The sequence below is a fragment of the Pteronotus mesoamericanus genome, unplaced genomic scaffold (assembly GCF_021234165.1).
Source record: "Pteronotus mesoamericanus isolate MK-2021 breed Mesoamerican mustached bat unplaced genomic scaffold, CSHL_Meso_final contig_53, whole genome shotgun sequence".
NCBI classification, from domain to species: Eukaryota; Metazoa; Chordata; class Mammalia; order Chiroptera; family Mormoopidae; genus Pteronotus; species Pteronotus mesoamericanus.
The window spans coordinates 7,060,692-7,088,010 of NW_026555195.1; the positions used below are offsets into that span (position 1 = coordinate 7,060,692).

Genomic DNA, 27,319 nt, shown 5'->3' on the forward strand with positions numbered 1-27,319 from the left:
CTGCTTCCTTATCCTTCCAAATCATTGATCTGATCTTCTGCTTCACCTACTTTACTATTGATTCCCCATAATGTATTGCTCATTTTAGTTATTGTAGTCTTTATTTCTGACTGTTTCTCTTTTATGTTTTTGGATTCTTCTTGTTCTGGTCAGTTGTTCTTTGCTTGCTTATGTTCCAAATCATTGGTTTGATTCTTGGTTTCATCTACTCTACTATTGTTTCCCTGTAAATTGTTCCTTATTTCAATTGGTGTATCCTTTGTTTCTGACTGGATCTGTTTTATGCTGTTGAGGTACTCATTAATTTCCTTGAGCATCTTTATAGTCAGTGCCTTGAACTCTGCATCTGATAGATTGTTTATCTCTATTTCATTTAGTTCTTTTTCTGCAGTTTTGATCTGTTCTTCCATTTGGGCCATGTTTCTTCATCTCCTCCTTGTGGCAGCCTTCCTGAGCTGCTATGACTCCCTGTCTTGGTAACATGGCCTAATGTAGTAGCTGTCCTGTAGGGTCCAGTGGCACAGCCTCCCCTATCACCCAAGCTACGTACTTGAAGTGAGCCCTCTGTGTGGACTGAGTACACTCTCCTCTTGTAGTTGAGCCTTGATTGCTGTTGGCTGGTCAACGGGCCGGATTTGCCCAGGCCAGTCAGCTGCAAGTACCGGCTGTGACCACTGACCACCAACCTCCACCCTCTGTGGAGGATCAACTGTTCAGGGGCAGGGTGGTAGTGCTCTGACATGGTCTGTAGCTGTCCTCTGGGTGTGCTCACCCTGGGGTTTCCTGGGTGGTGCAGGCCAAGGTCAGCCCCCTCTGTGTTCTGCCTGGAGCCACCCAGCATGAGCTATCAAGCAATCTGAGATGGCTGCTACTTGTGCTGGACTTGGAGATTGCCAGGCAAAGCCAAGCTGTGAATCTAGGCTGGCTGCTGCTAGTGCTGGGCCTGCAGCCACTTAGTAAGAGGCACAGGGGCTAGAGGCTCACTGAGGCCAACTATTGCTTGTTTGATAGGACTTGGTTAGTTATGAAGCATAAGCCAAGACCTGCCATTCGTATGGAAAAGTCTCCGTTAACAGTTTGGGTGGGCCTATAAGTTGGGTTGGGATGGAGCCTCAGGGGATATCTAGGGTGGGGCCACCAGTGTTAGCCAGGTTGATGGAGTCTCAGATATGGCACCCACTTGCTGGCTTGTGGCTTTGTTGAGGGAGGGCTCAGAGAATGGACAATGGCCTCTGCCCACCTTTCTCTTTGGGAGAAAGCGGCCCCTAGCTCTCATCTTGATTCCAGATACTTCATTCCTCCCTGAGGGCCACCGGTGCCTTTCATGCTGCTTCCCTGGTGCTGGAGCTCAGAGGGAGTGAGTCTGAGTAAATCCGTGTGTGGATTCTTTAAGGGAAACTTCCTGGGACTCCTGAATTTTCCTCTACTGACTCAGTCACTGCTAGTTTTTATAGCCAGAAGTTATTGGGACTTACAACTCCTGGCACTAGATCCCTGGGCTGGGGGGCCTGGTGTGGGGCTGGGACTCCTTGCTCCCGACATATCCCTCCCAAATTTTTATCCACCACACGTGGATGTAGAACCAGCCCCATTCCATGTCTGTACCCCTCCTACCAGTCTCGATGGATGTGGTATTTTTAATTCTGTAGTTGTCAGATTTCCATTCAACTTGATTTCTGATGGTTCTGGGTGATAGTTGTCCTGTAGTTTAGTTGTAATTTTGATGTGGTTGTGTGAGGAGGGGAGCCGTGTTTACCTGTGCCACCATCTTGACTGCCACTTTCTCTTTTGTGTTTTCTCTCTCTATTTTTTATGTTCCCTGTCTCTTTGTTGAAGGTCTTAGTAAGTTCCTCTACTCTTCCCATAAGTTCATTGAGCATCCTTACAACAAGTGTTTTTAACTCTGCATCTGGTAAGTTGTTTTTCTATATTTTGTTTAATTATTTTTCTGTAGCTGCGTTCTGTTACTTCATTTGGGACCTGCATTTTGTCTCCTCATTTTGGCTGCCTCCTGTGTTTGTTTCTAGAGCTTCTATATCTCCCAGTCTAGACAGAGTGGCCTAATGTAGTATTCGTCCTTGTGGGGCCCAATGGCACAAGCTCCCCGGTTACCCACGCTAGATACTCCAGGTATGGGCTGTGTGAACCCACCTGTTGCAGTTGAGCCTTGATTGCCGTTGGCACCTCAATGGGAAGGGTTTACCCCCAGGTCTGTTGGTTTCAGGGACTCCCACAACTGCAGTGGAGGATCTGCTGTGCAGGGACCAACCCCACACAGAAGGACTCGCTCACAGAAGGAGTGCTGGTGCCCACCGACTCCGCCCCTTGAGTGTGTCACTTGTAAAGGCCAGCTGCTGCTCGTGCTGAACCTAGGACCACTTAGCAAGATGTATGGGGCATGTCGAAGCCAGATCCTGCTTGTTTGGGGTTTGTGAACATTTGAAAGCTTTTAGAAAAGTCCACACATGAGCCAAGACAGGTTGTTTGTATGGAAAAGCCAACTATAGAACCACCGTCATTCAGAACCACCTGAAATACAGCGGAACAGAAGTCCTATGGTGGTTCTGCAGTTGAGTTGTAATTCTGATGTGGTTGTGGGAGGATGCGTGTACTGTGTTTAGCTACTCTACCATCTTGACAGAAAACCTTATTATTGATAAACACAACAGAAAAATCTCTATGTCCAAAGTCATCTTGGAGCCCAGACACAACATTCAAGACACCAGGGCTGATCAGGGTAACCTCCAGAGAGGCCGAAGGCTGTCTGTGTGCTCCCCTTAAAAGCAAGAAAGGGTTTTGTTTGAAAGCAGATGGACTTCCTGGTTGAGATCAGGGCATATATTCTCCCTCTGCTTACGATATGCAAACAGCACAGCCATGGAAGAGAGAGCTGCTGGGTACTGCCTTTCTCAAGGTTGGGGCAAACCCCCCAGGTGGCACAGTGTGAACAGACATTAATGACTAAGTATAGGTCTTACGAAGAAATTATTATCCTAGCATTCAGCATCAGGAATCCCCAATGCTAACGGTCTGGCCAGAGGACCCTGCTCTGTGTGTGGCAGGAAAACCCACTGCCATTAAGCAGTTATTCTGAGAGCATGGAGTATGGACTGATTGTGCGTGCTGGTAACAAAAGAGCCCCAGTGAGAGCTCGATGAAACACAGGATTTTGGTGCTGATGGAGATTAAGTGGCCTGAGAACGGCTTTGTGTATGACGTGGGGAGCTCAGGTCTTGCCACCTAAGGAGTGACAGCTGATGCCTCCACTGTAGGGTAATAAGCCTTCGGAGAACCTCAGTCCTCAAGTGGGCTGCTGGGGGGGCGAGAGAAACCGCAGCGGGCCGTGAACGTCTTCCTCTCGGGGGGCTGAAATGCCACCTCTTACATTTGCATGAATAGCAAATTTAACACTTGAGACCATTGAAGTTTCATGAAATGATGAATCCGTGGGCTTGTTGACCAAGCACCCTGTGAAGAATACTATTATAACCTGAATTGTTAGCAGCAGAGGTAGAATATGACTAAAGCCAAGTGGTGACCAGAGACCTCAGGCCTGGTGCCCTAGGGAAAAAAATTCCTAATAGGTATGTTTTCTTTTTCTTTTTTTGGTGAGAATGAGGAGAAAAAACTGAAACAAGTATCATTGGATGGCTGCAGAAAAAGAGTTTCTGGTCACTTATTTTCTAGCAATTAAAAGACTGAACAAACATTAAAAAGAATGACGTTATCAGCATCAGTAAATATTTATAGGTCATAGCGAAGGGGACCTTGTTTGCCCTTCGTGGTCAGTAATGACAGACAGGGAAGAGCCGCTGTGTTTCAAGAATGCCCCTATAAACTGTTAGTACGGTTTCCTTCGGCACCCACTACACGGAAGGATGCTCTTGGGCTATTTGCAGAGCCTTCTTGCCCACAGTTCCCCCATGAGCTCAATATACTGTGTGGGGGGAAGAACCTGTCTTTTTAAAAAAAGATTTTTTTTAGTTGATGAGAGAGAGAGATTTGTTGTACCACTCACTGATGCATCCATTGGTTGATTCTCGTATGTGCCCTCACCGGGGATTGAACCCACAATCTTGGCGTATTAGGGCAACACTCTAACCAACTGAGCCACCCAGCCAGGCCAGGATCTATCATAATTGGAATACAGTAAGGGAAGTTTTCCTTTTTTAGTACCACAGGTAAAAGTTAAAGTTTAGAGGAGCTAATCAGAATTTGGCCAATCCTCCAGAAAGTTCAAATTCTAAAGAGAATATACTCTAAATCTCAAATTATAAACCATTCTTACTTAGAAATCTAATGTAAGAAGTAATATTGTTTATTACTATTTTAAATAATCTCAACCTTATCATTAATAATGAGATTTCATTCAAAATAGAATACCACTTAATGCTATGCAGGAGCACTGGCTGGTGTGGCTCAGTGGATTGAATGCCAGCCTGCGAACCAAAGGGTTGCTGGTTCGAGTCCCAGTCAGGGTACATGCCTGGGTTGAGGGCCAGGTCCCCAGTAGAGGGCATGCAAAAGGTAACCACACATTGATGTTTCTCCCCCTCTCTTTCTCCCTCCCTCCCCATCTCTCTAAAAGTAAATAAATAAAATCTTTTAAAAAAATTATGCAGGAATAGGATGAGTCTTATTAGCAATTATATCAGAAAAGTGAAATAAAAGTTGAACTCGTTGCAATACTTTAATCATTCTTCATAGCAAGCTTAAACAAACAATTTAACCAAAACCATGATTTATTTACTTTAAGCTTTTTTGTCAAATGATCCAGGTAACTTGCATATTTTAATTAATGTTGCATGAGTACTGACCACAGAGATCTTACACATGTGTGCTCAGAAAGGAAGAAATAGGTTGCAGATATATAACATGCTGATGCATTTGGCCACCTTACTGTTTTAAGTAAGTATTTTATCATTCTTTCCAAAGGCCTTCTAACTAAGCTAGTTTTTCACAAAGTAGTGAGTGCTTTATTCTTGGAAACTATTTCTAAGTGGCTTAGCACAATATAGTTACACAACATATCTATTATATCAGGAGTACATTTTGTTGTTATGAGACTATTGAAAGCATAAAGACTGTTGTGAAATTGAAATATTCCCCCAGATATTTGATTGCCGAAGTGAGACTGTATGAAGGGACAGAAGCAAAGCCACTCCTGTGGTTTTGCAGATGTCCTATCATAGCACAGAGTCTTTTATAATCCTCTGAATAAAACCTAATTTGTTTAATCTGATGAAGAGGTCATTTCCAGGTTCTGAACTATATGAATAAAGAGATCTGAGAAAGGAACTGTATTTTTACTAAACTTGTACTTGGCTGGTAAAGCAAATCATGGATGTGTTTTCTGCTTAATATTTTAAAAATATTCATATTAGTTAAAATAAACTTGCACTGCAGCTCTTTAGAGGTAAAGCTTCTCCCACTGCCCACCGCCCCCCAACTTCGTAACACTTAATTTTATAACCGTTTAAGTCAAAGATTTGTCCTTGATATATAGCCCATTCTAAACATTCTATTTCTTTCTAGAAAATTCCTAGTCTAAAATTCCCAGGAGTCACTCAGCTGGATTACATTGTCATTGACTGAATTAGGAAAAAAACCCTCTGTAGTCTTTATCTCCTTTCAGTTCCATGCTCACCTTCCAAGAAGTCTCAACTCCCAGTTTGAAAAACACTAATTTAAAATTTGGGAAGAGTGCCAAACTTCTAACATTTTATTAACCAAAAATATCTTTTTGGAATTACCCCAGGAGCACTGGGCTCAATATGAAAGTGCAAATTCAAGTACCGAACCAAGAGGCCAGTCTTCTGAAACCACCGATGGGCAGCAACCTCCCAGAAGGCCAGCCGCGCACCAGAGCCGACAGCAGCTGGAACACAGCCATGGCCTGAAGTCTCTGGCGACTGAAGTGCTGGTTGTCAGTCAAGGGAACCAGAAAGACACCACTAGACAGCAACGAAGTCAAAATAAGCCTATCGATACCTCAGCAGAACTTCTGAATGTCCCTAACAGTGATTTTTACCCCCGAAGTGCACTTGGGAGCCAGGAGCCTAAAGTGACCTCCAACAAACCTGCTCCAGCACAGCAGACTTCTGGCAAGGTATTATATAAACACTCCACTGGGTATCTCCCAGTGACGAATTATAGGGAAGAAAGGGGACGCAAAGACCAAGAAGAGGGAAGGTTTTCATCCCAGCAGCTACACATCAACAATCTTTCCCATGAGGACTTGAACCACCTTCATGGATTTACTGAGAGTCACGTGCTCCTGAGTCACAGAGGCTCTCAGACTGTTCCTAACATAAAGGTTAACCGACCAACTGAAAACAAGAAGCAACCCAAACACACTTATACGGAGACAAAATATAAGAACTTGGAAATATTATGGTAAGAATTCTTTTTTCTCAAGCGGTCGTCTAGGGGAGAAATGAGAGACGGGCACAGATAGACGGGGGGGGGGGGGGGGGCGGAAAGTCGGTGGGGGTAGGGGAGGGGTTCCTGGGATGTCAGGTAAAAAGAAAAATTCACCTAACAACGTCCTTGGCTTCCATTTCTGCCTAAAATCGTCCACTTTTATGTATTTCTTTTCTTTTTCCCTGTCTTCTCTACTTCTCCACTCCAGTTAAACCAGAAGTTGGGGGTGGGAGGAGAAGCACAGAAGGACGAGATACCCAGTCAAAAAATGATCACTATACTTTGAGGGTTACAATAATGTTCAGAGGGAACAAATTATGCAATGGCCTGTCCTAAGAAAATAATCTAAAATTCAGCAAAATATGTATGCACAAAAATATCATTTACAGAAATGACCACAATAATCCAACAAGAAGGAAATGCCTAAGTAAGTTGTGATATTTAACATCATGTAACCATTAAAAGTTATGGTTATGAAGAAATGCTTATAAAGAGAAAATAGTAAGGTACTAAATTATAACTAAGGCGCTAGCTGGTGTGGATCAGTGGGCTGAGTGCCGGCCTGCGAACCAAAGGGTCACCAGTTTAATTCCCAGTCAGGGCACATGCCTGGGTAGCGGGCCAGGTCCCCAGTAGGGGGTGCGCAAGTGGAACCACACACTGATGTTTCTCTCCCCCTCTTCTTCCGTCCCTTCCCCCCTGTCTAAATATAAACAACTAAAATTTTTAAAAAAAATCACACCTAAGGGGTTTGTGCTTTCCTGTGTTAAATGTGCATGGAAGAACAAAAATGCACCAAAATGTCACTACTGGCTATCTCTGGCAAGAAAGTTTGAGGGTATTTTTTCAATTTCTTCTTTGTACTTTCTGAATTGTTTAAGTTCCCTACAGTGTAGATGTATTACTTCTACAATTAGAAAAAAAAGAAAAGTTATTTTAAAAATCACTTCAGAGGACATTTCTTGATGTCATTCAATCAAATGTGTTTATTACACACCTGATACATATGCTGAACATAGTGCTAAAATGCTACAGAAGAAACAAAAGCAATATGATGCATGGGTACCTTAAAGGATCTTACTTTCACACTAAGGAGACAGTCTTCTGCATGAATTGGATTGACCAGAAGATATTTAAGTGCTACAATTGAAGGTATCGGATGGGCCTTCAATCAAATGTGTTTTCCCCTGAATTGTCTTTTCTCCTGAATTTAGGGGGAGTGCTTCTAACATTTTTACCATTAAAAATAATATCTAATTTTTGGTAAATAAGGAGGGAGAGATAGGTAGGAACCGCCCCCCCATTCCCATTCCTTTTGCAAAGAACTTTTATCATACAGGGATCATTTTATCAAATCTTTTTCTGCATCAATTACAAATGTTTCTCCTTTCACACTTTAATGAGGTTAAATACATTAACATCTTCTAATGTTGCTCTGTCCTTTTATTCCTAGGACTAACCTAAAGTGTTATACTGTATTCTCTATAAATTACTTGATTTGATTTGTTAGCACTCTGTTTAGGAATTAACATTCACGTGCATGAAGTGAGATTGGCTTGAAAGTTTTCTTTCTGCCTCTGGCTCCATATATATGGATTATCAAGATTATACCCGCTTTATAAAGTGAGTTGGGGAATATTCTCCCATTTTACATCCTCTGGGATACTTTGTTTTGTTGCTGTTTGTAGGCAGATTCCAACTTTAAGCTACTTACATTCATTATGATACTCATATATTTGGATTTATTTCTACACCTAAATTTGCCCTTCCTAATCACTTTTTTTATGCATCTTCTTTTTATATCTTCTATTGAACCAACAGAATATTCTTTGTTACTCTTTCCCTGTACTGATTTGGAAGTACATACTCTCTTTCTTTTCTTTTTAAAACTTACATACTTAACTAGCCTGGTGTTGAATTAATATATCCATTCTTCTCCAGAACAAACTCAAAATCATCATAGTGTTATTACCCTATCACTATTCCTGCCCTCCATATTATCTTTGTTCAGTATCTTATTCAGAACCTTCTATCTCCTAAATTAATCATTACTTTTATTATTGTTGTATGGAGTCAATGATGTTTTATTTTTTATGGAACTTATTGGGGTGACATTGGTTAATAAAATTTCATAGGCTTCAGGTGTACGACTTTATATACATCATCTGCATATTATATTTTGTGTTCACCATCGCAAGTAATTTGTCTCCCCTTTTCCCTCCTCTACCTCCCCCCACCCCCCTTTCCCTCTGGTAATCACCATGTTGTTGTCTGTGTCTATGAGTTTGTTTTTTGAGGGTTTTCTTTTTCTTGCCTAAGCCCTTCACCTTTTTCGCCCAGACCCCCACTCTGCCCTCCAGCAGCTGTCAGTCTGTTCTCTGTATCTACAAGTCAGTTTCTATTTGGTTTGTTAGTTTTTCTTCATTAGATTCTACATATAAGTGAAATCATATGGTACTTGCCTTTCTCCGACTGGCGTATTTCACTTGGCTCAATTCTCTCCAGGTTCATCCATGCTGTTGCAAAACATAAGATTTCCTTCTTTTTTACAGCCAAGTACTATTCCGTTGTGTAAAGGTACCACAGCTTTTGTATTCACTCATCTACTGATGGGCACCTGGGCTGCTTCCAAATCTTAACAATTGTAAATAATGCTGCAGTGAACAGAGAGGAGCATGCATTCTTTCAGCTCAGTGTTTTGAGTTTCTTCAGATATATTCCCAGAAGTGGAATCACTGGGTCATAAGGCAGTTCCATTTTTAATTTTCTGAGGTAACTCCATACTGCTTTCCACAGTGACTATCCCAATCTTCATTCCCACCAACAGCACATGAGGGTACCCCTTTCCCCACATCCTTGCCAGCACTTGTTGTTTGTTGACTTACTGATAATAGTTACTCTGACAGGTGTGAGGTGATATCTCATTATGGTTTCAGTGTGAACTTCTCTGATGATTAGTGATATTGAGCATTTTTTCATATGTCTATTGGCCATCTGAGTGTCCTCTTTGAAGAAGTGTCTATCCAAGTCCTTTGCCAATTTTTAATTGGGTTTTTTTTTCATGGTGAGTTATGTAAGTTCTTTATAAATTTTGGATGTTCTCCTCTTATTAGATGTGTCATTGACAAATATGTTCTCCCATTCAGTGAGGTTGTCTTTTCATTTTGTGGATGGTTTCCTTCACTGTGCAAAAGCCACTTGGTTTGATGTAGTCCCATTTGTTTATTTTTTCTTTTGTTTCCTTTGCCCAAGGAGATACATCAGAAGAAAATACTGCTACAAGACGTACCTGAGATTTTCCTGCCTATGTTTCCTTCTACAACTTTTTTTAATTGATTTCTTTTTAGAGAGAGGGGAAAGGAGGGAGAAAGAGAGGGAAACAGGTCCCCACAAGGGCCCTCTCATGCACTCCCTTGTGGGGACCTGGCCCGCAACCCATGCATGTGCCCTGACTGGGAATCGAACTGGTGACCCTTTGGTTCGCAGGCCAGCACTCAATCTACTGAGCCACACCAGCCAGGGCTCCTTCTACAACTTTTACAGTTTTGAGTCTAACATTTAAGTAAGACTTTAGTCCATTTTTAGTTTATTCTTGTGTATGGTGTAAGAAGGTGGTCTATTTTCATTCTCTGGAATTTATCTGTCCAACTTTCCCAACACCATTTATTGAATAGACTATCTTTATCCCATTGTGTATTTTTACCTCCTTGGTCAAATGCTAATTGACCATAAAGGCATGGGTTTATTTCTGGGCTCTCTATTCTGTTTCATTGATCTGTATGTCTGTTTTTATGCCAGTACCATGCTGTTTTGATTGCTATGGCCTTGTAGTATATTTTAATACCAGGTAGCATGATTCCTCTTTGTTCTTCTTTCTCAAGATTTCTGTGGCTATTTGGGTTTTGTTGTGTTTCCATATACATTTTTTGGGACATTTGTTCTAGTTCTGTGAAATACGCCATTGGTGTCTTCATGGGAATTGAGCTGAATCCATAGATTGCTTTGGGTATTATGGACATTTTAATGATATTAATTCTTCCTAGCCATGAACATGGGATATGCTTCCACTTATCTGTATTTTTTTCAATGTCTTATGACTTTTCAAGCACAGGTCTTTTAAATCCTTGGTTAAATTTATTCCTAGGTATTTTTAATGCAATTTTAAATGGAATTTGTTTTCTTAGTTTCCTTTTCTGAAAGTTCATTATTGGTGCATAAACATGCAACAGATTTATGGATATTTATTTTGTATCTTGCTACTTTACTCAATTCATTTTTCTATTCTAGTAGTCCCATAGATTTTGGGTTATGATGTTCTCATTTTCATTTGCTACAAGGCATCTTTTGATTTTTTTCCTTGATCCCATTATTAACCCATCCATTGTTTAGTAACATGTTATTTAGCCCATGTCTGTTGTTGTTCAGTTTTTTTTTCTTGTGATTGATTTCTAGTTTCATACCATTATGGCCAGAGAATATGCTTGATATGATTTCAGTCTTCTTAAATTTATGAAGACTTGTTTTGTATCCTAACATGTGATCTATCCTAGAAGATGTTCTATGTGCACTTGAAAAGAATGTATATTCTGCTGCTTTGGGATGAAATGCTCTAAAGATATTAAACCCACGTGATCTAGTGTGTCATTTAAGACTGCCATTTCCTTGTTGATTTTCTGCCTGGAAGATCGATCCATGGGTGTCAATGGGGTATTAAAATCACCTACTCTGACTGAAACAAGTATCATTGGATGGCAGCAGAAAAAGAGTTTCTGGTCACGTATTTTCTAGCAATTAAAAGGCTGAACAGACACTAAAAAGAATGACCTATCAGTATCAATAAATATTTATAGGTCATAGCGAAGGGGGCCTTGTTTGCCCTTCCTGGGCAGTCATGACACTCATGGAAGAGCCGCTGTGTTTCAAGAACAGCCTATAAACTGCAAGTACGGTTTCCTTCGGCACCACTACACGGAAGGGTGCTCTTGGGCTGTCTGCAGAGCCTCCCTGCCCACATTTCCCCCACAAAGCTCAGTATACTGCTTAGGAGGAAGAACTTGTTTTTTTATTCATAATAGAGCTCTTCAAGGGTTACAGACTTCCTGTAGGTTCCAATCCTCTGCCCCACATGGGGCCATGATCTCACATATCCAAGTGCAGGGTTAAATGTCAAAACTCGAGCTCTCACGTCCAAAACTTTCTCCAAGAAAGCCATTGCTTCAGCTTATGCAAAATCTGCCGTAGTTTTAGGATGTTTTTTTGTTTGTTTGTTTGTTTGGGTTTTGGTTTTTTGGTCTTTGAAGATTCCCTGCTTCCTTTTTTTCTTTTTTTAAATGTATTTTTTCAAGTACATTTGAAAAAATTCATTTCCCTGCTTCTTTTACAAATTCAACTATATATTGAAAAAAATGTTTGTTTAATTTTTTAATTAAATGTTTGGTTTTTTTGGTCTCTGAAGATTCCCTGCTTCCTTTTCTTCTTCTTCTTTTTTTTAATTTATTTTTTCAAATACAATTGAAAAAATACATTTCCCTGCTTCTTTTACAGATTCAACTATATATTGAAAACAATGTTTAATTTAATATGGTATTTTTAGGTATATTGGAGAAGGAAGTTCTTTAGTGTTTTGAAATTGGGGCTTTTTTTTCTATTTTAAATGGATTAAATGAAAGTTTTAAATAGGAACTAGAGTATCCTAAAGAAATAAAATAGAAGTACTTTAAGAAATCAGTGTATTTATGAAAAGGTTAGGCTAATGGTCACTAATTTGATTTATGGAGTAATAAACACATCAAAATAGTGGTTTATAAAGATTTTTAGGCTATGTGCATATCCAGGTTTTATTAACAGATTTGTGCTTTCTTTTTTTTCCATTAAGGAAGTTCCATTCTTCCTCAGCCAGCCAACCGGCCAGCGTGTCTCCAGACTCACGGCTCGCCCAGGTCATGGAGCAGCATGAGCAAGCCCTCCTGCAGCTGACCGATGTGCAGCCCCGCGAGGCCACCTTGGCCAGCGTCACCTTTCCACCCATATTGTCAAGAGTGGAAAGTGAATCCCAACTCAACTCAGAGAAAAGCCAAAGAAACCAAATGAAAATTAGTCGTAGCAATTCTGAAGGCTATCTGCTTCAACTGGAAAAAGGGAAAAAGCAGAGAAAAAGCATTAAGGTAATAAAAGCCCTTTACCAAATCATCTTTTAGTTTTGATAATACAGGTGGGCCTTGATTTTCATTCCCATTGGTAGAGCCCCGGAGCCGGGATGGCCACTACCGAGCTGCTGCCACGGCAGGGCCACCCGCAGCCTGAGGAGGTCCTTCACCAGAGCCCTTGCTACCGCCTGGAATTCCCCTCCTCTTTTCCTGAAAGTTGTTGCTACCAGGGATGCTCGGTCCCACATCCTTTGTGCTTGGTCTCAAGGAAGGATCTACATTTGCAGACAGGCAATAGTCCCCCACTGGCATCAACTTAAACATCACACCCTCAGAAAAGCTCCCCACACCGCCTCCGCCCCCAGGCTAGGCTGGACCTCCGGGTACCATCTCAGAGGCCAGAAGAGGAGGAAGTAGGGCTGGGGCAGTGAGAGCCCCGGCTGCCATGGTTTCCCCCGCACCCACACGGCTCCCACCCCCGGACCCTGCCCGGCCCTCACCTCGCCTCAGCTCCTGCAGGCAGCTACACAGCGCGGCCAAGGGCTGGGCGCTCTTCTGAAACGCTTGCCAACCTTCGCTGAGTTCTTTGTTCACAGTAAGATTCACCATGACTAGCCCCTTTGTCCACTTCAGTCTTCCCAACTGGGTCTATCATGTTAAATAAGGGAAATTAATGGGCGGGGTGGCAAAGGGAAATGCTTCCAGTGTGAAATGAAGGGGCACTGAAGGAGCCTTCGTATTTCTCCACTGTTATAAGCAACAAAATCCCCTCCGGACAGATCACTTGCTTCTTTGTCACGTAGCCAGGACAAAGCTGGAAAAAGCATGCTGTTTACAGGCGACGGGGGAGGCCTGGCAGGACGCAGCAGGCCTGGCCTGAGTTGGGTCCCTGGGGAGAGACACGGAGGTGGAGACGTGCACGCACGGGGGATTGCGGGGTGCTTCCTGTGAGGGCAGGGGCGGGCAGGGCTGCAGGGGGAGCGGGTGCACTGGGGTGCAGGTGTGACACGTGCCTCAGCCATGGCCGTGCGGGTTCTGAAGCTGGGACGGCTTCCCTGACCCCACACGGGTCAGCCATTGGCTACGGAACAGCCCTGGGGAGGCTCCGGAATGTACCTGTGGACACAGCAGCTCCGTTGGGCCGAAGGCTGTTCTGAGGGAGAAACTCAGCTGTGAGCCACAGCCGACAACCAGCCTCAGCGGAGGGGGGGGCACGGGAGGGGGCCTCAGCCCAGGGGGGCATCCACTACGCGCAGTTTTAGGAAAACACCCCCACTCCAACTGGACACGTATTTGTTGAATTCCAGACAGGGATTGTGCTGGGATAGAGAGAGAATGAGCCATGAGCATCCCCAGCAGAAGTTTACAGGTGACGTGGAACTGGGGAGACACGGATGTGCACGGCTGCAATATAATGTTTCTGCAATTTAAAGAGCGGGGGAGGGAGGCATGCGGAACACAGGGGCGCACAAAGGAGGACACATCCCTGCCTGGGGCTCAGCAGAGTTTCAGGAGGTGATTGTGAGCCAAGTCCGAGAGGATGATGGACAGGTAACAAAAGAAGAAAGACCGAGAGATCATCTCCGGCAGAGGAGCCCGCATGCGGAAGCCGGGGACAGCATGGCGCGTCCTGGGAACAGGCCACGTTTCAGTGCTGCTGTCCCTGAAACTGGGGCCCAGGGTGCTGAGAGGTGCGGAGCAGTCGGTGGGGCTTCGGTGGGCCTTGATTCTCACTCGGAGAAGGGGCGCTTTGTTCTGCAGGGTGGGGCGGGGGGACGGACACACGAGCGCGTTAGCCATGATGAGGTCGGCAGGCAGGCAGGCAGGCAGGCAGGCGCGAGGCGTCCCAGAAAGTTAGGGGATCACAGAGTCAGGGGGTCCTGATGTGGGGCACTCAGAGGAAGAGAAAAGGGCGGCTTTGAAGAAAAGGGGAAACTGGACTAGAATGGACACTGGGTCCTATTACAGAGAAAAGAGAGATGGGCTCAGGCTGAGACGTGACCGCCTTGGAGCCCCCCGGCGGGGGTCACCCGCTCCCTTCCTCCCGCGCCCAAGGGCCGTCCCGCCGCCTCCGCTCTGCTGGGGCCCAGGGCTCTGGCCGGGCTGTGGGAGCCACGACCGGTGGCGTGGAGCCGGGGTCATCTTCTGCCTCACTGTCCACAAGGAGGAGTATGTTTCTGGGGTCACGAGTAATTTTTCTCCCACAGAAACATCATTACACGGTAGGCTCTGAGGTCCCATTAGTACCATTTTCAAGTACTTCACAAATAAAGTAGGTTTTGTAGACAAGGCCAGCAAGCCAGGCACCATGCATATTGTTATTTCTGTGGGGAAATGCAGCCAGAGCTTTGGGCCGACCCATTCGCAAGGTGGCCTGTTCACTCCGAGCTGACACGTGACCGGGGCCCAAAAGACGGCTCGCACACAGCCTCAGAAGAAAACCTTCCAAGTTAGGGTTCTTGCCAACTACAGATTATTGTTGACAATGAAAGCTTTTATCGCAGGTTAAGGTAGCAACCTGAACTCCTAAAGTTGCTAATCAGATGACACTAAGGGAAACGGACTATCCTAGACTATGTTAGATTTCTCAGGCGGGCCCAGTGTAATTAGAAGCGTCCTTAAAAGTGGAAGAGGGAGGCCAAAGGGTCAGTGCCAGAGTGCAGGCGGACCTCGGAGACACCAGGGCCCAGGCTCAGGCCGCTGTGGCACGGCAAGTCACCGTAACGTCAGCCACATGGACGGGCTGGTGTCCCAAAGCATATAAAACATGTTCATACTACGCTGTAGTCTATTAAGTGTGCAGTAGCATTATGTCTAACAAAAAATGTACATGCGTTCATTTAAAATACTTTATTTCTAACAAATTCTAACCACTAAAAAAAGAAAAAGGAAAAAAGAGAACGCAAGCTTTAGCTTCAATGCGTGGTGAGCAGAGCCCGTGGAAGTGGTGGCTCGGCCCTTCCCGGGGCCTCCCCTCCGCTCCGTCACCGCAGAGCTCCGTGGCCCAGTCGGTCATTGATCCACCAAAGCCCCTCTCCTCACAGGCACAATCGGAACTGTCCTTCCTTTTTGTAGATCTGGTATGATAATTATATTAAATAATGTATCACAACCATGGCTAGCAAAAAACAGACATCAGCTAAATGTTAGTTTCCCTTCCTCCTTCTCGGAGTAATTTGAATTCACATTTTACTGGAAAAGGCAGAGGAACGTACCAGGGGACAGTGTGTATCACCAGAAACCTAAGGCCGTGGGAGGGCAGGCAAGAGGGAGAAAGGGGGCTTCCAGCCGCTGCTTCCCGGACCCTCTTTCCCCTGTGGAACCACTCCCTTCCTGCCTTCTTTCAGAAATGTTACAATCTCCGTACATATCCATTTTCTCCATCCAACACCTTCAGCCACTTTGGATAAGGACACAGAGCAGCCTTTGTCCTTTAAGCTGTTCCAGAGGCTGAACTGACTTAGAACGGAGCTATTTGTATAGGACAGCAGGTAGCCAGGGCACCAGACAGAAGGAATCATCATCCAGGTCATGCCCATTTGCTAGTCAGCAAATCTTGTGGTTTCCAAGGGAATCAACTTGAATCCCATTAAAACTTTGAGGATTTGACAAGATAATATGTCCAAACACCATTCCTCTTCTCTTCACAGTTCTGTTGTGACTGAATTAAAAATACTAAGCATTGCCCATGCCATTCAATCCAGGTGTTAGGCAGTAACAGATTAACACAATGCAAGAGATGACAGTCCAAACACATCTATCGCAGCCCACCACAAAATAACTGCTTACAGGTCCTCCGACAGCTGGCTGCGCTGAGCCGAGCCGCAGTGATTAGCTCTTGTGTTTGTTGTCACAGATAACCTGGCTATTGCTGCTTGACTGCTTCTAAGAAGAGGTTTATTTGGATTAAGTTTAGCAACCACAGAGCAAATTTCCTCCGCTCACTGTTCTGCAGTATTTGAGGCATTGTTTGTCCTGTTTTGGAGTAACTTTCTCACATTTGCTCTCCTGAGGAATGTTTGGAAGAAAGCCCCGGAGTGTCCTCCTGCGCAGCCACTGCCATTGCCAGCCCCCCTACGCTTTGCCCCAGGGTTACGAGAAGATCACTCTTCTGGCTTGAGAAGAAGTGTCATTGGTTACTCGCAAGAACCTTCCATCAGGAAAGCCTTACGCCATCGTCTGCTGAGGAGATAGGTGGTGACCACTAGTTCAGAGGGGCAGTTCCGTCCTCAGCAGCCGTGACCTAGACCAGGGTCACGGTGGCAGTGTGTGTGCGTCTCCCGGGAGAGCCAGCAGGAGACCCTCAGGGCCTTGTTGGGAGCCCTGTGTTTAGAGGCCTAACAGGACTATCTATCATTGTTGTGTTTTTGTTTGTTTTGTTTTTTGGGGGGGCATCATGCTATCATGACCTTTCCATCTTGTAACAGCCAAGGAGAAGTAAATCAAAGTAAATTCTAGGGATTATTTTACTATAAAAGCCTTTTGAAGACACGGAAAGTAGATTAGTGGTTGCCTAGGGCTGGATTTGTAGCGGAGAAGGGGAGTGACTGCTAGTGGGTATGGAGTTTGTTTTTAGGGTGATGAAAACGGTCTAAAATTGCATTGTGGTGATGTTTGCACAATTCCGTGAATATACTACATACAATTGTACAACTTCAAATGGGTGAATTTGTGGTGTGTGAAATATCTCAGTGAAGCTGTTAACAAGACTTTTGATGGGAAGAGATCAAACTTACAGCGCTGTGAGCCAATCAAGATTACTTGAACCAAAGTTAAGTAAATCCAGGATTTTTCCTTGCCAGTCACCCAGAACAAACTCTGTTAGGGGCCATCGCTCTCCCCTGAGAAACGTCTCTTTGCTAGAAGCAGCTTATCCTGTAAAGGGGTGAATGTCATTTGGAGAGAGTCCTTTTGGGCCACACTCTTTCCTTCCTGTCAATACATAATGCTAGTCCCTGGGCTTCTTCTATGACAGCCAAGGCGTGTTTATTCACGGCGATAGGGAGAGCTGGGACTGGGGACTGGTGAGCAATTATTCATGCTTCACAGTGTGTCTTTTGTGAGTCAGTGCAATGATTCAAGTTAAGCTGCTTCAGACTAAGGATGTGATTTGGGGGCACTGATCATTTCTTTCTCATCAGTTTTGGACAAATTGGATATATGACTTAGATACCAGCAGGGTTCTCTTCTCCTTTTTTGTTATTGGTTTACTTTGGCAAATAGCAGCTTAGTCATTGCTAAACAATGGTACAGAAGGCATGTCAGAAAAAGAACAAATTTGCAATTGTAAAATACAAGATCTCAGTTCATCCACCCAATAAAAGTTAGGCAAAAGTTTTAAAAGGTGATGATACCCAGTGTAATCTAGGTTTAAACAAAAAGAGCATTCCTTTTTTTCTTTTCTTTTCTTTTTGGTTTTTGAATACTATATTTTTATTTTATTTTTTAAAGTTTTTTTTTAAAGATTTGTTTATTTATTTATATTTTAGAGAGAGGGGAAAGGAGGGGGAGAGAGAGGGGAAGAAACATCAATGTGTGTTGCCTCTTATGCACCCCCTGACTGGGGACCTGGCCCATAATCCAGGCCTGTGCCCTGGCTGGGAATCAGACTGGTGACCCTTTGGTTTGCAGGCAGGCACTCAATGCACTGAGCCACACCAGCCAGGGCTGATTTCTATTTTTTGATTTATTTTTATTTTTTAATTTTTCAGGTGTATAGTATAGTATAGTATAGCATAGTAGTTAGACTCTCTGTGACTGTTCTGTAACTACAAATCTGTACTTCTTAATTCCTTCACCTTTTTCACCAAACTCCCAACCTCCTCCTCTCTGGAAATTATCAGTAAAGCCTCTGTGTCTATGAGTCTGTTTTAATCTTTTGTTTGCTTATTTTGTTCAAAAAAGAGCACTCTTTTACATTTTTAATGGAAATGTTCATTAACCTTAGATATGTTCATGATTTTGTGTCCATAACCTCACTTCTCTTAATTTATCTCAAATGAATCATCAGAGTGGCCCAGAAACAATACTGATCCCTAGTACATCTTAACTGTTCAACATCTAGAGGGATAGCTAAATAATTCAACTATAACTAGACAATAAAATGTTATGCATAAAAATCACATTTTCAATTAATGATGTTGAGCATCTTTTCATGTCTATGTCTTCTTTGGAGAAGTGTCTTTTCATGTCCTGTGCCCATTTCTCGATTGAATTGTTCTTTTTTTTGTTACTGAGTTGGATGAGTTTTTTTATATATTTTGGATATCAAACCCTTATTGGATATGTCATTTGTGAATGTATTCTTCCACTCAGAAGGTTGTCTTTTTGCTTTACTGAAGGTTTCCTTGACTGTGCAGAAGCTTTTTAGTTTGACGCAGTCCTATTATTTCTCCTCTTCTTTTCCTTGCCCAAGGGGCCGTATCCAAAGAGACGTTACTGAGTGATGTCAAAGAGTTTACTTTCTATGTTTCCTTCTAGGAGTTTTATGGTTTCAGGTTTTACATTTAAGTTTTTAAACCATTTTGAATTTTATTTTTGTATATGGCATAATAGAGTGGTCTAGTTTCATTTTTTAAAGAGGCTGTGAATACGCCAATGTATATTTTAACTTCCTTTGTCATACACTAGTTGACTGTATAAGTTAAAGTTTATTTCTGGCTCTGTATTCTGTTCCATTGATCTGTTTTTGTGCCAGTACCATACTGTGTAGATTATTATAGCTTATAGTCTGAGGTTGGGGCATGTAATACATTCCACTTTGGTGTTTTGTTTTGTTTTGTTTTGTTTTGTTTTTTCCTCAAGATTGTTTTGGCTATTTGGGGTCTTTTGTGGTTCCTTATATCCATGTTATATTCCTCCATTTATTTGTGTCCTCTTCAGTTTTCTTCCTCAATGTCATAGTTTTAGAATATAGGTCTTTCATCTTCTTGGTTATGTTTATTCCTGGGTATTTTATTCTTTTTGATGCAATTGTGAATGTTATTGTTTTTATATTTCTCGGTCTGATTGTTCATTATTAGTGTATAGGAAGATGATAGATTTCTATATATTAATTTTGTATCCTGCTACTTTACTGAATTTTTAAATTAATTCTCTTAATTTTTTTGGTGGATTCTTTAGGGTGTTCTATATGTAGTATCATGTCATCTGCAAATAGTGACATATGAAAAAATGCTCAACATCACTAATCATCAAGGAAATGCATATAAAAACCATAATGAGATACCACCTTATGTCAGTCAGAATGGCAATTATCAAAAAGTCAACAAATAACATGTGTTGACAGGATGTTCTTTGGCTTCTCCCTTTCCTATTCTATCCTTACCATTTCTATTTAGTTCCTACCAATTATGTTTCTTAATCACCTGCACCATTTCCTCCTTTTTCCCCCCTTCCCCCTTCCCAGCTGATAACCCTCCAAATGACCCACATACCTACAATTCTCTTCCTGTTCTTGTTGTTTGCTTAGTTTGTTTTTGTTTTTATTTTTTAGATTCAGTTGTTGATAGTTTTCAGTTTGTCATGTTAATGTTCATAGTTTCATCTTCTTCTTTTTCTTAGATATGTCCCTTAAACAGTCATGTAATAATGGCTTGGTGATGATGAACTCCTTTAGCTTTACCATGTCCAGGAAACACTTTATCTGCCCTTCCATTCTAAATGATAGCTTTGCTGGCGAGAGTAATCTAGGTGTAGATCCTTCTTTTCATCACCTTGAATACTTCTTGCCATCCCTTTCTCCCTGAAGTTTCTTTTAAGAAATCAGCTCACAGTCTTATGGGAACTTCTTTGTAGGTAACTGTCTCCTTTTCTCTTGCTGCATGTAAGATTCTCCCTTTATCTTTAACTTTTAGCATTTTAATTTTGATATGCCTTGGTGTGGTCCTCTTTGGGTCCAACTTGATTGGGACTGTCTGTGTTTCCTGGACTTGCATGTCTATTTCTTTTGCCAAAATTAGGGAAGTTTTCTTTCATTATTTTTTCCAATAGATTTCCAATTTCTTGCTCTTTCTCTTCTCCTTCTGGCACCCCTAGGATGCAAATGTTGAACCTCTTGAAGTTGTCCCAGAAGCTGCTTTTAGTAACCTCATTTTTTCGGATTCTTTTTACTTATTGTTGTTGTGATTGGTTGCTTTTTGCTTCCTTATGTTCCAAATCATTGATTTGATTCTTGGCTTCATCCACTCCTTATCACATATATGAAACAAGGCACCCTTCAATTAGTGTATCCTTCATTTCTGACTGGATTTTTTTTATGCTGTTGAGGTCCTCATTAAGTTCCTTGAGCATCCTTAAAACCAGTGTTTTGGACTCTGCTTCTGATAAGATTGCTTATCTCCATTTTGTTCAGCTCTTTTTCTGTATTTTTGACCTGTTCTTTCATTTGGGCCATGTTTCTTTGTCTCCTCATTTTGGCAGCCTCCCTGTGTTTGTTTCTATGCTATTTGGTAGAGGTGCTTTGACTTCCTATCTTGGTAGTATGCCCTAAGGTAGTAGGTGTCCTATAGGGTCCAGTGGCACGGCCTCCTCTATCACCCAAGGTGGGTATTCGAGGTGCACCCTTCATGTGGGCTGAGTACGCCCTCCTCATGTGGTTGAGCCTTGGTTGCTGTTGGCAGGTCTATGGGAGGGATTTACCCAGGTCAGTCAGCTGCAAGGACTGGCTGTGATCACTTACCACCATCCTCTGCCCTCCGTGGAAGATCAGCTGTTCAGGGGCAGGATGGTGGTGCTCCGATGTGATCTGTAGCTGTCCACTGGGTGCACTGGCCCTGGGGTATCCTGGGTAGTGTAGGCCAAGGTCAGCCCCCACCTGTGTTTTGCTCAGGGACACCCTGCTCGAGCTATAAAGCAATCTGAGATGGCTGCTACTTGTGCTGGGCTTGAGATCCATCTTGAGATTCCCACATGACGCTAAGCTGTGAAGCTAGTCTGACTGCTGCTAGTGCCTGGCCTAGAGCTCACTGAGGTCAGCTGTTGCTTGTTTGATAGGATATAGAAAGCTGTGATACAAGAGCCAAGACAAGCCATTCATATGGAAAAGCAGCTTGGGTGGGCCTGCAAGTTGGGTATGGCAGAGTCTCTGGGGATCTCCAAGGTGGGTCAAACAGTGTTATTCAGGTTGATGGGGTTTCAAATATGGTGCCAGTTTGCTGGCTCCATGGCTCTGTGGGGGGAGAGCTCAGCAAAGGGACAGTGGCCTCTGTTCATTCCCATGCCAGACACTTCAGCCTCTCCCAGGATGCCACTGGTGCCCTTCAAGCTGCCACCCTGGCACTAGAGCTCAGAGGGAGTGGGTCTGAGTAGGTGAGTCCATGTGTGGGTTCTGTAATAAGAACTACTTGGGGGCCCCAGCAGTTTCTTCCACCAACTCAATCCCTACTGTTTTTTGCAGGCAGAAACTGTGGGGACTTATCTTCCTGACACTGTAACCCTGGGCTGGGGGGCCTGTTGTGAGGCTAGGACTCCTAGCTCCAGAGATGTCCCTCCTGAATTTTTATCCACCACATGTGGGTGAGAGACCAACCTGTTCCACATCTGCATTCCTCCTACCAGTCCCGATGGATATGGTTTAATTCCATAGTTGTCAGACTTCCATTCAACTCAATTTCTGAGAGTTCTGAGTGATAATTGTCCTATATTTTAGCTGTAATTTTTATGTGGTTGTGCAAAGAGGCAAGCCATGTCTGCCTATACCACCATCTTGACCAGAAGCCACTAATTATTTTAGTCCAAAGGCTTCTTTATGAAAGGATATTTTTTCACCTTTTATAATTAGATGCGATGAAAGAGTTTTGACTATAAATGTTTAACATTCTAATTGAGCAAATTCTATTTACAGAACTTGTAATCAATCCTTGCAGTGTAGAAGTACTGCTTAGGTGACACATAATTTTGACCCTTTGACACCCAGAAGTTTACCATAGAAAATTTCTAGTACTATAGAAATTTTGCCTTAAGCAACAAGTCACAAAATTACCACTTACAACTACTTCAAAAATATGGGTTCTTTTTCTTACAATTAATCCACAAGTAAGTAGTTGCTAGCATTATGGCTCTATATCTCAAAACATCAGAACCAGTATTTGTATAATTCTTTTTTTCTTCCCCGCCTACAAGACTGCCTCTGAAGCTCCAGGAGTCACTTCCGCATTCCAGTCAAGGTCAAGGAAAGAGGGGAGGGGCTGCACCAAATAAAACCTCTCTAAGATGCATCATCTATCCAACCCAGAAAACTTGCACTCATTCCTCATGGGCCAGACTTCAGTGCTGGGGGCCTGGGGAAAAGAGTGTTTGGCTCTGAGCCTCCACAGTGGGAAGTGACAGTGGAGACACTGATTGGTATGACCTCTCGGTGGTCTGTCAGCAGCCACTGAGCATACAGTGTGAAGACATAAGTTTGCTGTTAAGGTTTGGGAATTAGACGAAGTAACTGTATCTACTATGAAGAAAAAAATTTTTAAGTCTCTGGACTATCTGTCAAATTCTAACTAAGGAAAAGACACATTTGATACATTGTCTATCTTAGGACTTAATAGTTAATTAACAGGAGCTTTCAAAACTCAACTTGCCAGTTAGCCGATAGATGATGCCATGCGGAGTGGGCACAGCTGCTCCTCCTCTGCCCTCCCACTGCAATCGCTGACCTAGGCATGCACTGAGATAATCATGGTCACCCCGACCACCTTTGGCGTTGTCCTTCCTACCCTTCCCACAGAAGGACACCAAACAAACTCACAGACCCCAAGGAAAAAGGGTTTGGTTTCCCCACATGGGCATCCGCTGCAAGTAGCAAGTCAGCTGTAATGTTAAAAGCAGCAGTTGGAAAAAATGGCTTAATCTGTCCTATAGTCAGGAGAGTATTAGATTTTTTTCCTGCCTATTATTGTGCTCAGTGCCATAATCAATTAATTAAATTGCCTCGTGTTATTTTGTCCTTTAAAGACAAAAGTACTAATGAGTTAACATAAAATTATTTGGACCTTTTAAAATATCCAAATCACTGAATATAACGAGTTTCTCAGCAGGTCCTGCCTAGACTCTTAACCCTGAAATGTTTACTTTCTTATACATCATTAGACAGGGTGCTCCTATTTGGAAGCAACATGCCCACCTGGTAGACTCAGATTGCCTCTCCCAGGGCCGTGGTTTGGTACGGTGAACCGAACGGGACGAGACACACTGGTAGTAATGGCAGCAAAGTGGTAATATGTACATGTTACATTGAAATGTTAACTGAACAGCACTTGGTTCACTTGAAATTTTTTTTCATAATGTTCCCCATTTCAAAATTTTTAATTACAGAAGTGGAAAAGTCAAAACATGTCAGCTCACCAAAGAAACTATTATCAGTAACCACCGTTAAAATGGAAGAATTGTCAGGAAATGCCCCCGTTCTCCATTTCCCTTCTTCCCTTCCTATGCGGCGGCAGTGACAGCCGTGGAGGGCATTTGAGTCCTTAAAAGAAACTGTCTCTGTGACTGTATTTTTAGAGTTCCAAGCCGAAAGGTTACCAGAAAAGAGACGTGAAGCTTGGAGGCCTCGGACCCGACCTTGAGTCCATCAGAGATAAAGTGAGTGTGACACGCATCCAGTGCTTTCAGGCTTGGATTTGCCCATCTGTCTTGTAGCAAAAATGTATAAGATGCCCCCAGAACCAAGTTCTAATTCAAATGTCTCTGAATAGAGACACTTCTGAGATATCACTGGTAATAGAGACCCAGGCATTTCTCTGATTGAAAAATAAAATTACTCAGCCGATGCTGTTTTATGCGCCCACCTTTTAGTGTTGAAGGCCCGGCACAGAAAAGTAGGGCCTGCGCACTTGAAAAGAGACGTGGGGGTTATACGCTTGTAGGTCTTTCCCAGCAGAGTCATCGTGGTAATTTTGAGCAGCGGCTACAGAGAAGACACTCAGGGTAAGAGTTTCCTGACCCATGAAAAGTGCATCCACTTTATTCTCTTCCCTCAAGAGAAAGCAGATCTCCATTTAATGTGTTTTAACTGCAGTTGCACTCAAGGCATAAAAAGAGAGTCTAGTTCAAAGTTAGAAGCAAAAATGAAAATAAATTGGGTAAATGCAACAAAGAAGAGGCTGGATGTGATTTAGCCAATGTTAAGGGAACACTGGGTGGGCACTGCAGAGCTGTTCTGCCTCAGAGAGAGGCTGCTTCTAGGAGAAACATCACTTAACCGTTTCCCTGCCGTGCCTGAGCACCTGGCGCCCGCTTCCCCGCACTGCTAGGAACGGGGCCTGGCTCACTGAAGGCAGCGCCGCTTTAAATAAAGAGCCCAGAGATCCAGCAGGCCCAGCGAGTCCCTGTAACTGCATTTCTCTGTACAGATGCAGAAATTGATACAGCAAAAGGAATATGCAAAACAGGTTAAGGAGTACAACACGAAGACACTGTCCATTCTGTCAAAGCCACAAACAACAAAAACAGAAAACAAATCCACCGTCTCTCGGCAGAAGGTAAGAAATCTCACTAACGCAGTTACCTTTTCAATTAGAATGAAAAAGAAACCTTCGTTACCTCACGAGGTCATGAATTCTGTCATGGTTTGTGAACACAGGGGACGTTTCGGCTGCCATCTGTCACTGGTTGTAAAAATGATACACACGCCTAGGAGGCTACGAGGTTAGCCTCTTCCTTTTCCTGAAGTTTATTATTATCTTCGTTCCTCTATGTGTTTTATTCTAGTGTAGTAGTCCCAGTGTGTCACACATAAAAATTGAATAGTAAGGTGATTTGTTAGTGAATCGGGATTGGTAGTTTCAGTCAATTTCATTTTCTACCACTGAGTAAATCTTAAAAGAAAGTTAGTGCTTTTGTGCTGTTCATGGTGCCTACGTCAAAGAAAAGCCCTTCATTGTTTCTCTCAAATTCATTCTCCCACATTTTTTCCTAAGGAGTTGTAATATTTAGCTTCCTTTATCCAAGAAAAATGATTTCACAAAATATAGAATTCTCCCTCTCGGTCAGACTCATCCAACTATATAAGTCATGACGTGAAGGAAATTGTTCTGTGGAGACGCGGAGCTCTGCAGAGCAGGTCTCTGCCTCTGTCCCAATAAGGACAAGGGACCCTTTGGTTCTTTAGGAATCAGTACTTCATGTTCTCATTCACGGATCATCGTATTCTTTCTGTTTATTTATTTTTTAGAGAGAGGGGAAGGGAGGGAGAAAAAGAGGGAGAGAAATATCCACGGGCCAGAGAAACACCCACCGGTTGCCTCTCCCATGCTCCCAGCTGGGGGCCTAACCTGCAACCCAGGCCTGTGCTCTGACCTGAGATCAAACTGGCGATCTTTTGGTTCACAGGCTGATAATCAAACCACTGATCCACACCAGCGGGGGCCAGATCAGCATATTTTTTGTTTATTGCCTTTCTTCCACAGACCTTGAAGACCTCAATCCACTTGAGTTTCCATGGTGCCATTTTTAATTTTTTCCTCCAACCCACTATTTTTTCATGACGAGATTCAAGGCAACAAGTCTGTAATTAGAAGTTCATACAGAAGTCACCTACACATAACTGAGAAGTCTGGAGTTGTTCTGTTTTGAGAGTATTTTTTTCCCCTCTACGACCTAAACATACTATCCATTCCTATTTTAGCCATCAAGGAACTCTTATCAAAATATAAAACTGATATAAAGGCAGATTTAGAAATCTTATCTAGTCATCTTATTCTTATTATAACATCTTTCAGAACTGACATCACTCAGAAAAAAAGAACACTGCCTTTTTCAGTATCCAGGTTTATATAGGTGTACTGAAAAAAAGAAAAAGAATGATGTTTAGCCTCTATTACATACTTGCTAGATTTCTAAGAGCCTAGGACAGTTGGTATAGTAATGGAGGCACAGTTTTATATCAACTGCGGTGGTGTCTTTGGCCTTAAGCGGTAATGAGTCCTCTTTGGATAGAAAGGCCTGTTAATATTGCCTTATGAAAAATTTTGTTTTAATAAGATCAAATGTGAAAGAAATCTATTTTCAAACACAAAATAAAATTTTGTTTTATAAAGAAGACACTGAAAGGTATAACTGTATGTACCATTTTCAATTCTTTTTCACAGCTAATTCTTCTGTGGCTAATTTATGTTGTTTAAACTGTACATTATACCACATTATTTGCATTTTCCGTTTGATCTCCATTTCTATCCACATCTTAATACATTATTGTAGCACTAGCCTTCACTTACATTATCAATAAACTAGATTGAATTTAAGGAATCCAGGGCTCACTTCCTATATTTCAAATAAGATTTTCTTTATGCCTCCAGGCTTTGGAATATGCTAAGACCATCCCCAAACCCAAACCTTCACATCTGACTGATCACATGTCAAAGGACAGGAAAATCCCAACCTATGCTGGAAAAGAAGATGCTCTGCCTGGAATCTCACTGCTGGAAATGCTGCAGAGCAGACACGAGAGGGAGAAGCAAGCCGTGGCCGCTTTCAGAGTCCTTCACATTGTCTAGACACATGTGCAGGGACCAAAAGCACCCTGAGAATGGACACGCAGCAGGGAAACTCCACCCAGCCTCTCTGCACTGAGAGCGACGAGCTGTTATCAAAATCAAACTGCAGTCCCTGTTTGCTTTGCATGGGATTTAAAATATGGGGCCCTGTTACATTATGGTACTGTATTTTACTTTCTAGGAAGGAAATCTAAAATTATTTATTTTCAAATCAGAATTTGGGGCTGAGTAAGAACTAGGGAATAAAGCCTTTTGGTTTTA

The 27,319-nt window shown here is 42.8% G+C and overlaps 1 protein-coding gene across 1 annotated transcript in view; it reads left to right on the top strand.

The window, feature by feature from the left end:
* The window catches only part of JHY (junctional cadherin complex regulator), a 73,531-nt gene extending 46,473 nt beyond the window's left edge, over positions 1–27,058 (top strand). The window contains exons 4-8 of the mRNA XM_054579424.1: positions 5,759–6,396; positions 12,299–12,587; positions 24,066–24,146; positions 24,917–25,045; positions 26,861–27,058. Coding sequence (XP_054435399.1) covers positions 5,759–6,396; positions 12,299–12,587; positions 24,066–24,146; positions 24,917–25,045; positions 26,861–27,058 — 1,335 coding nt within the window. The remainder of the gene's footprint in view (positions 1–5,758; positions 6,397–12,298; positions 12,588–24,065; positions 24,147–24,916; positions 25,046–26,860) is intronic.
* Positions 27,059–27,319: the final 261 nt, after the last annotated feature.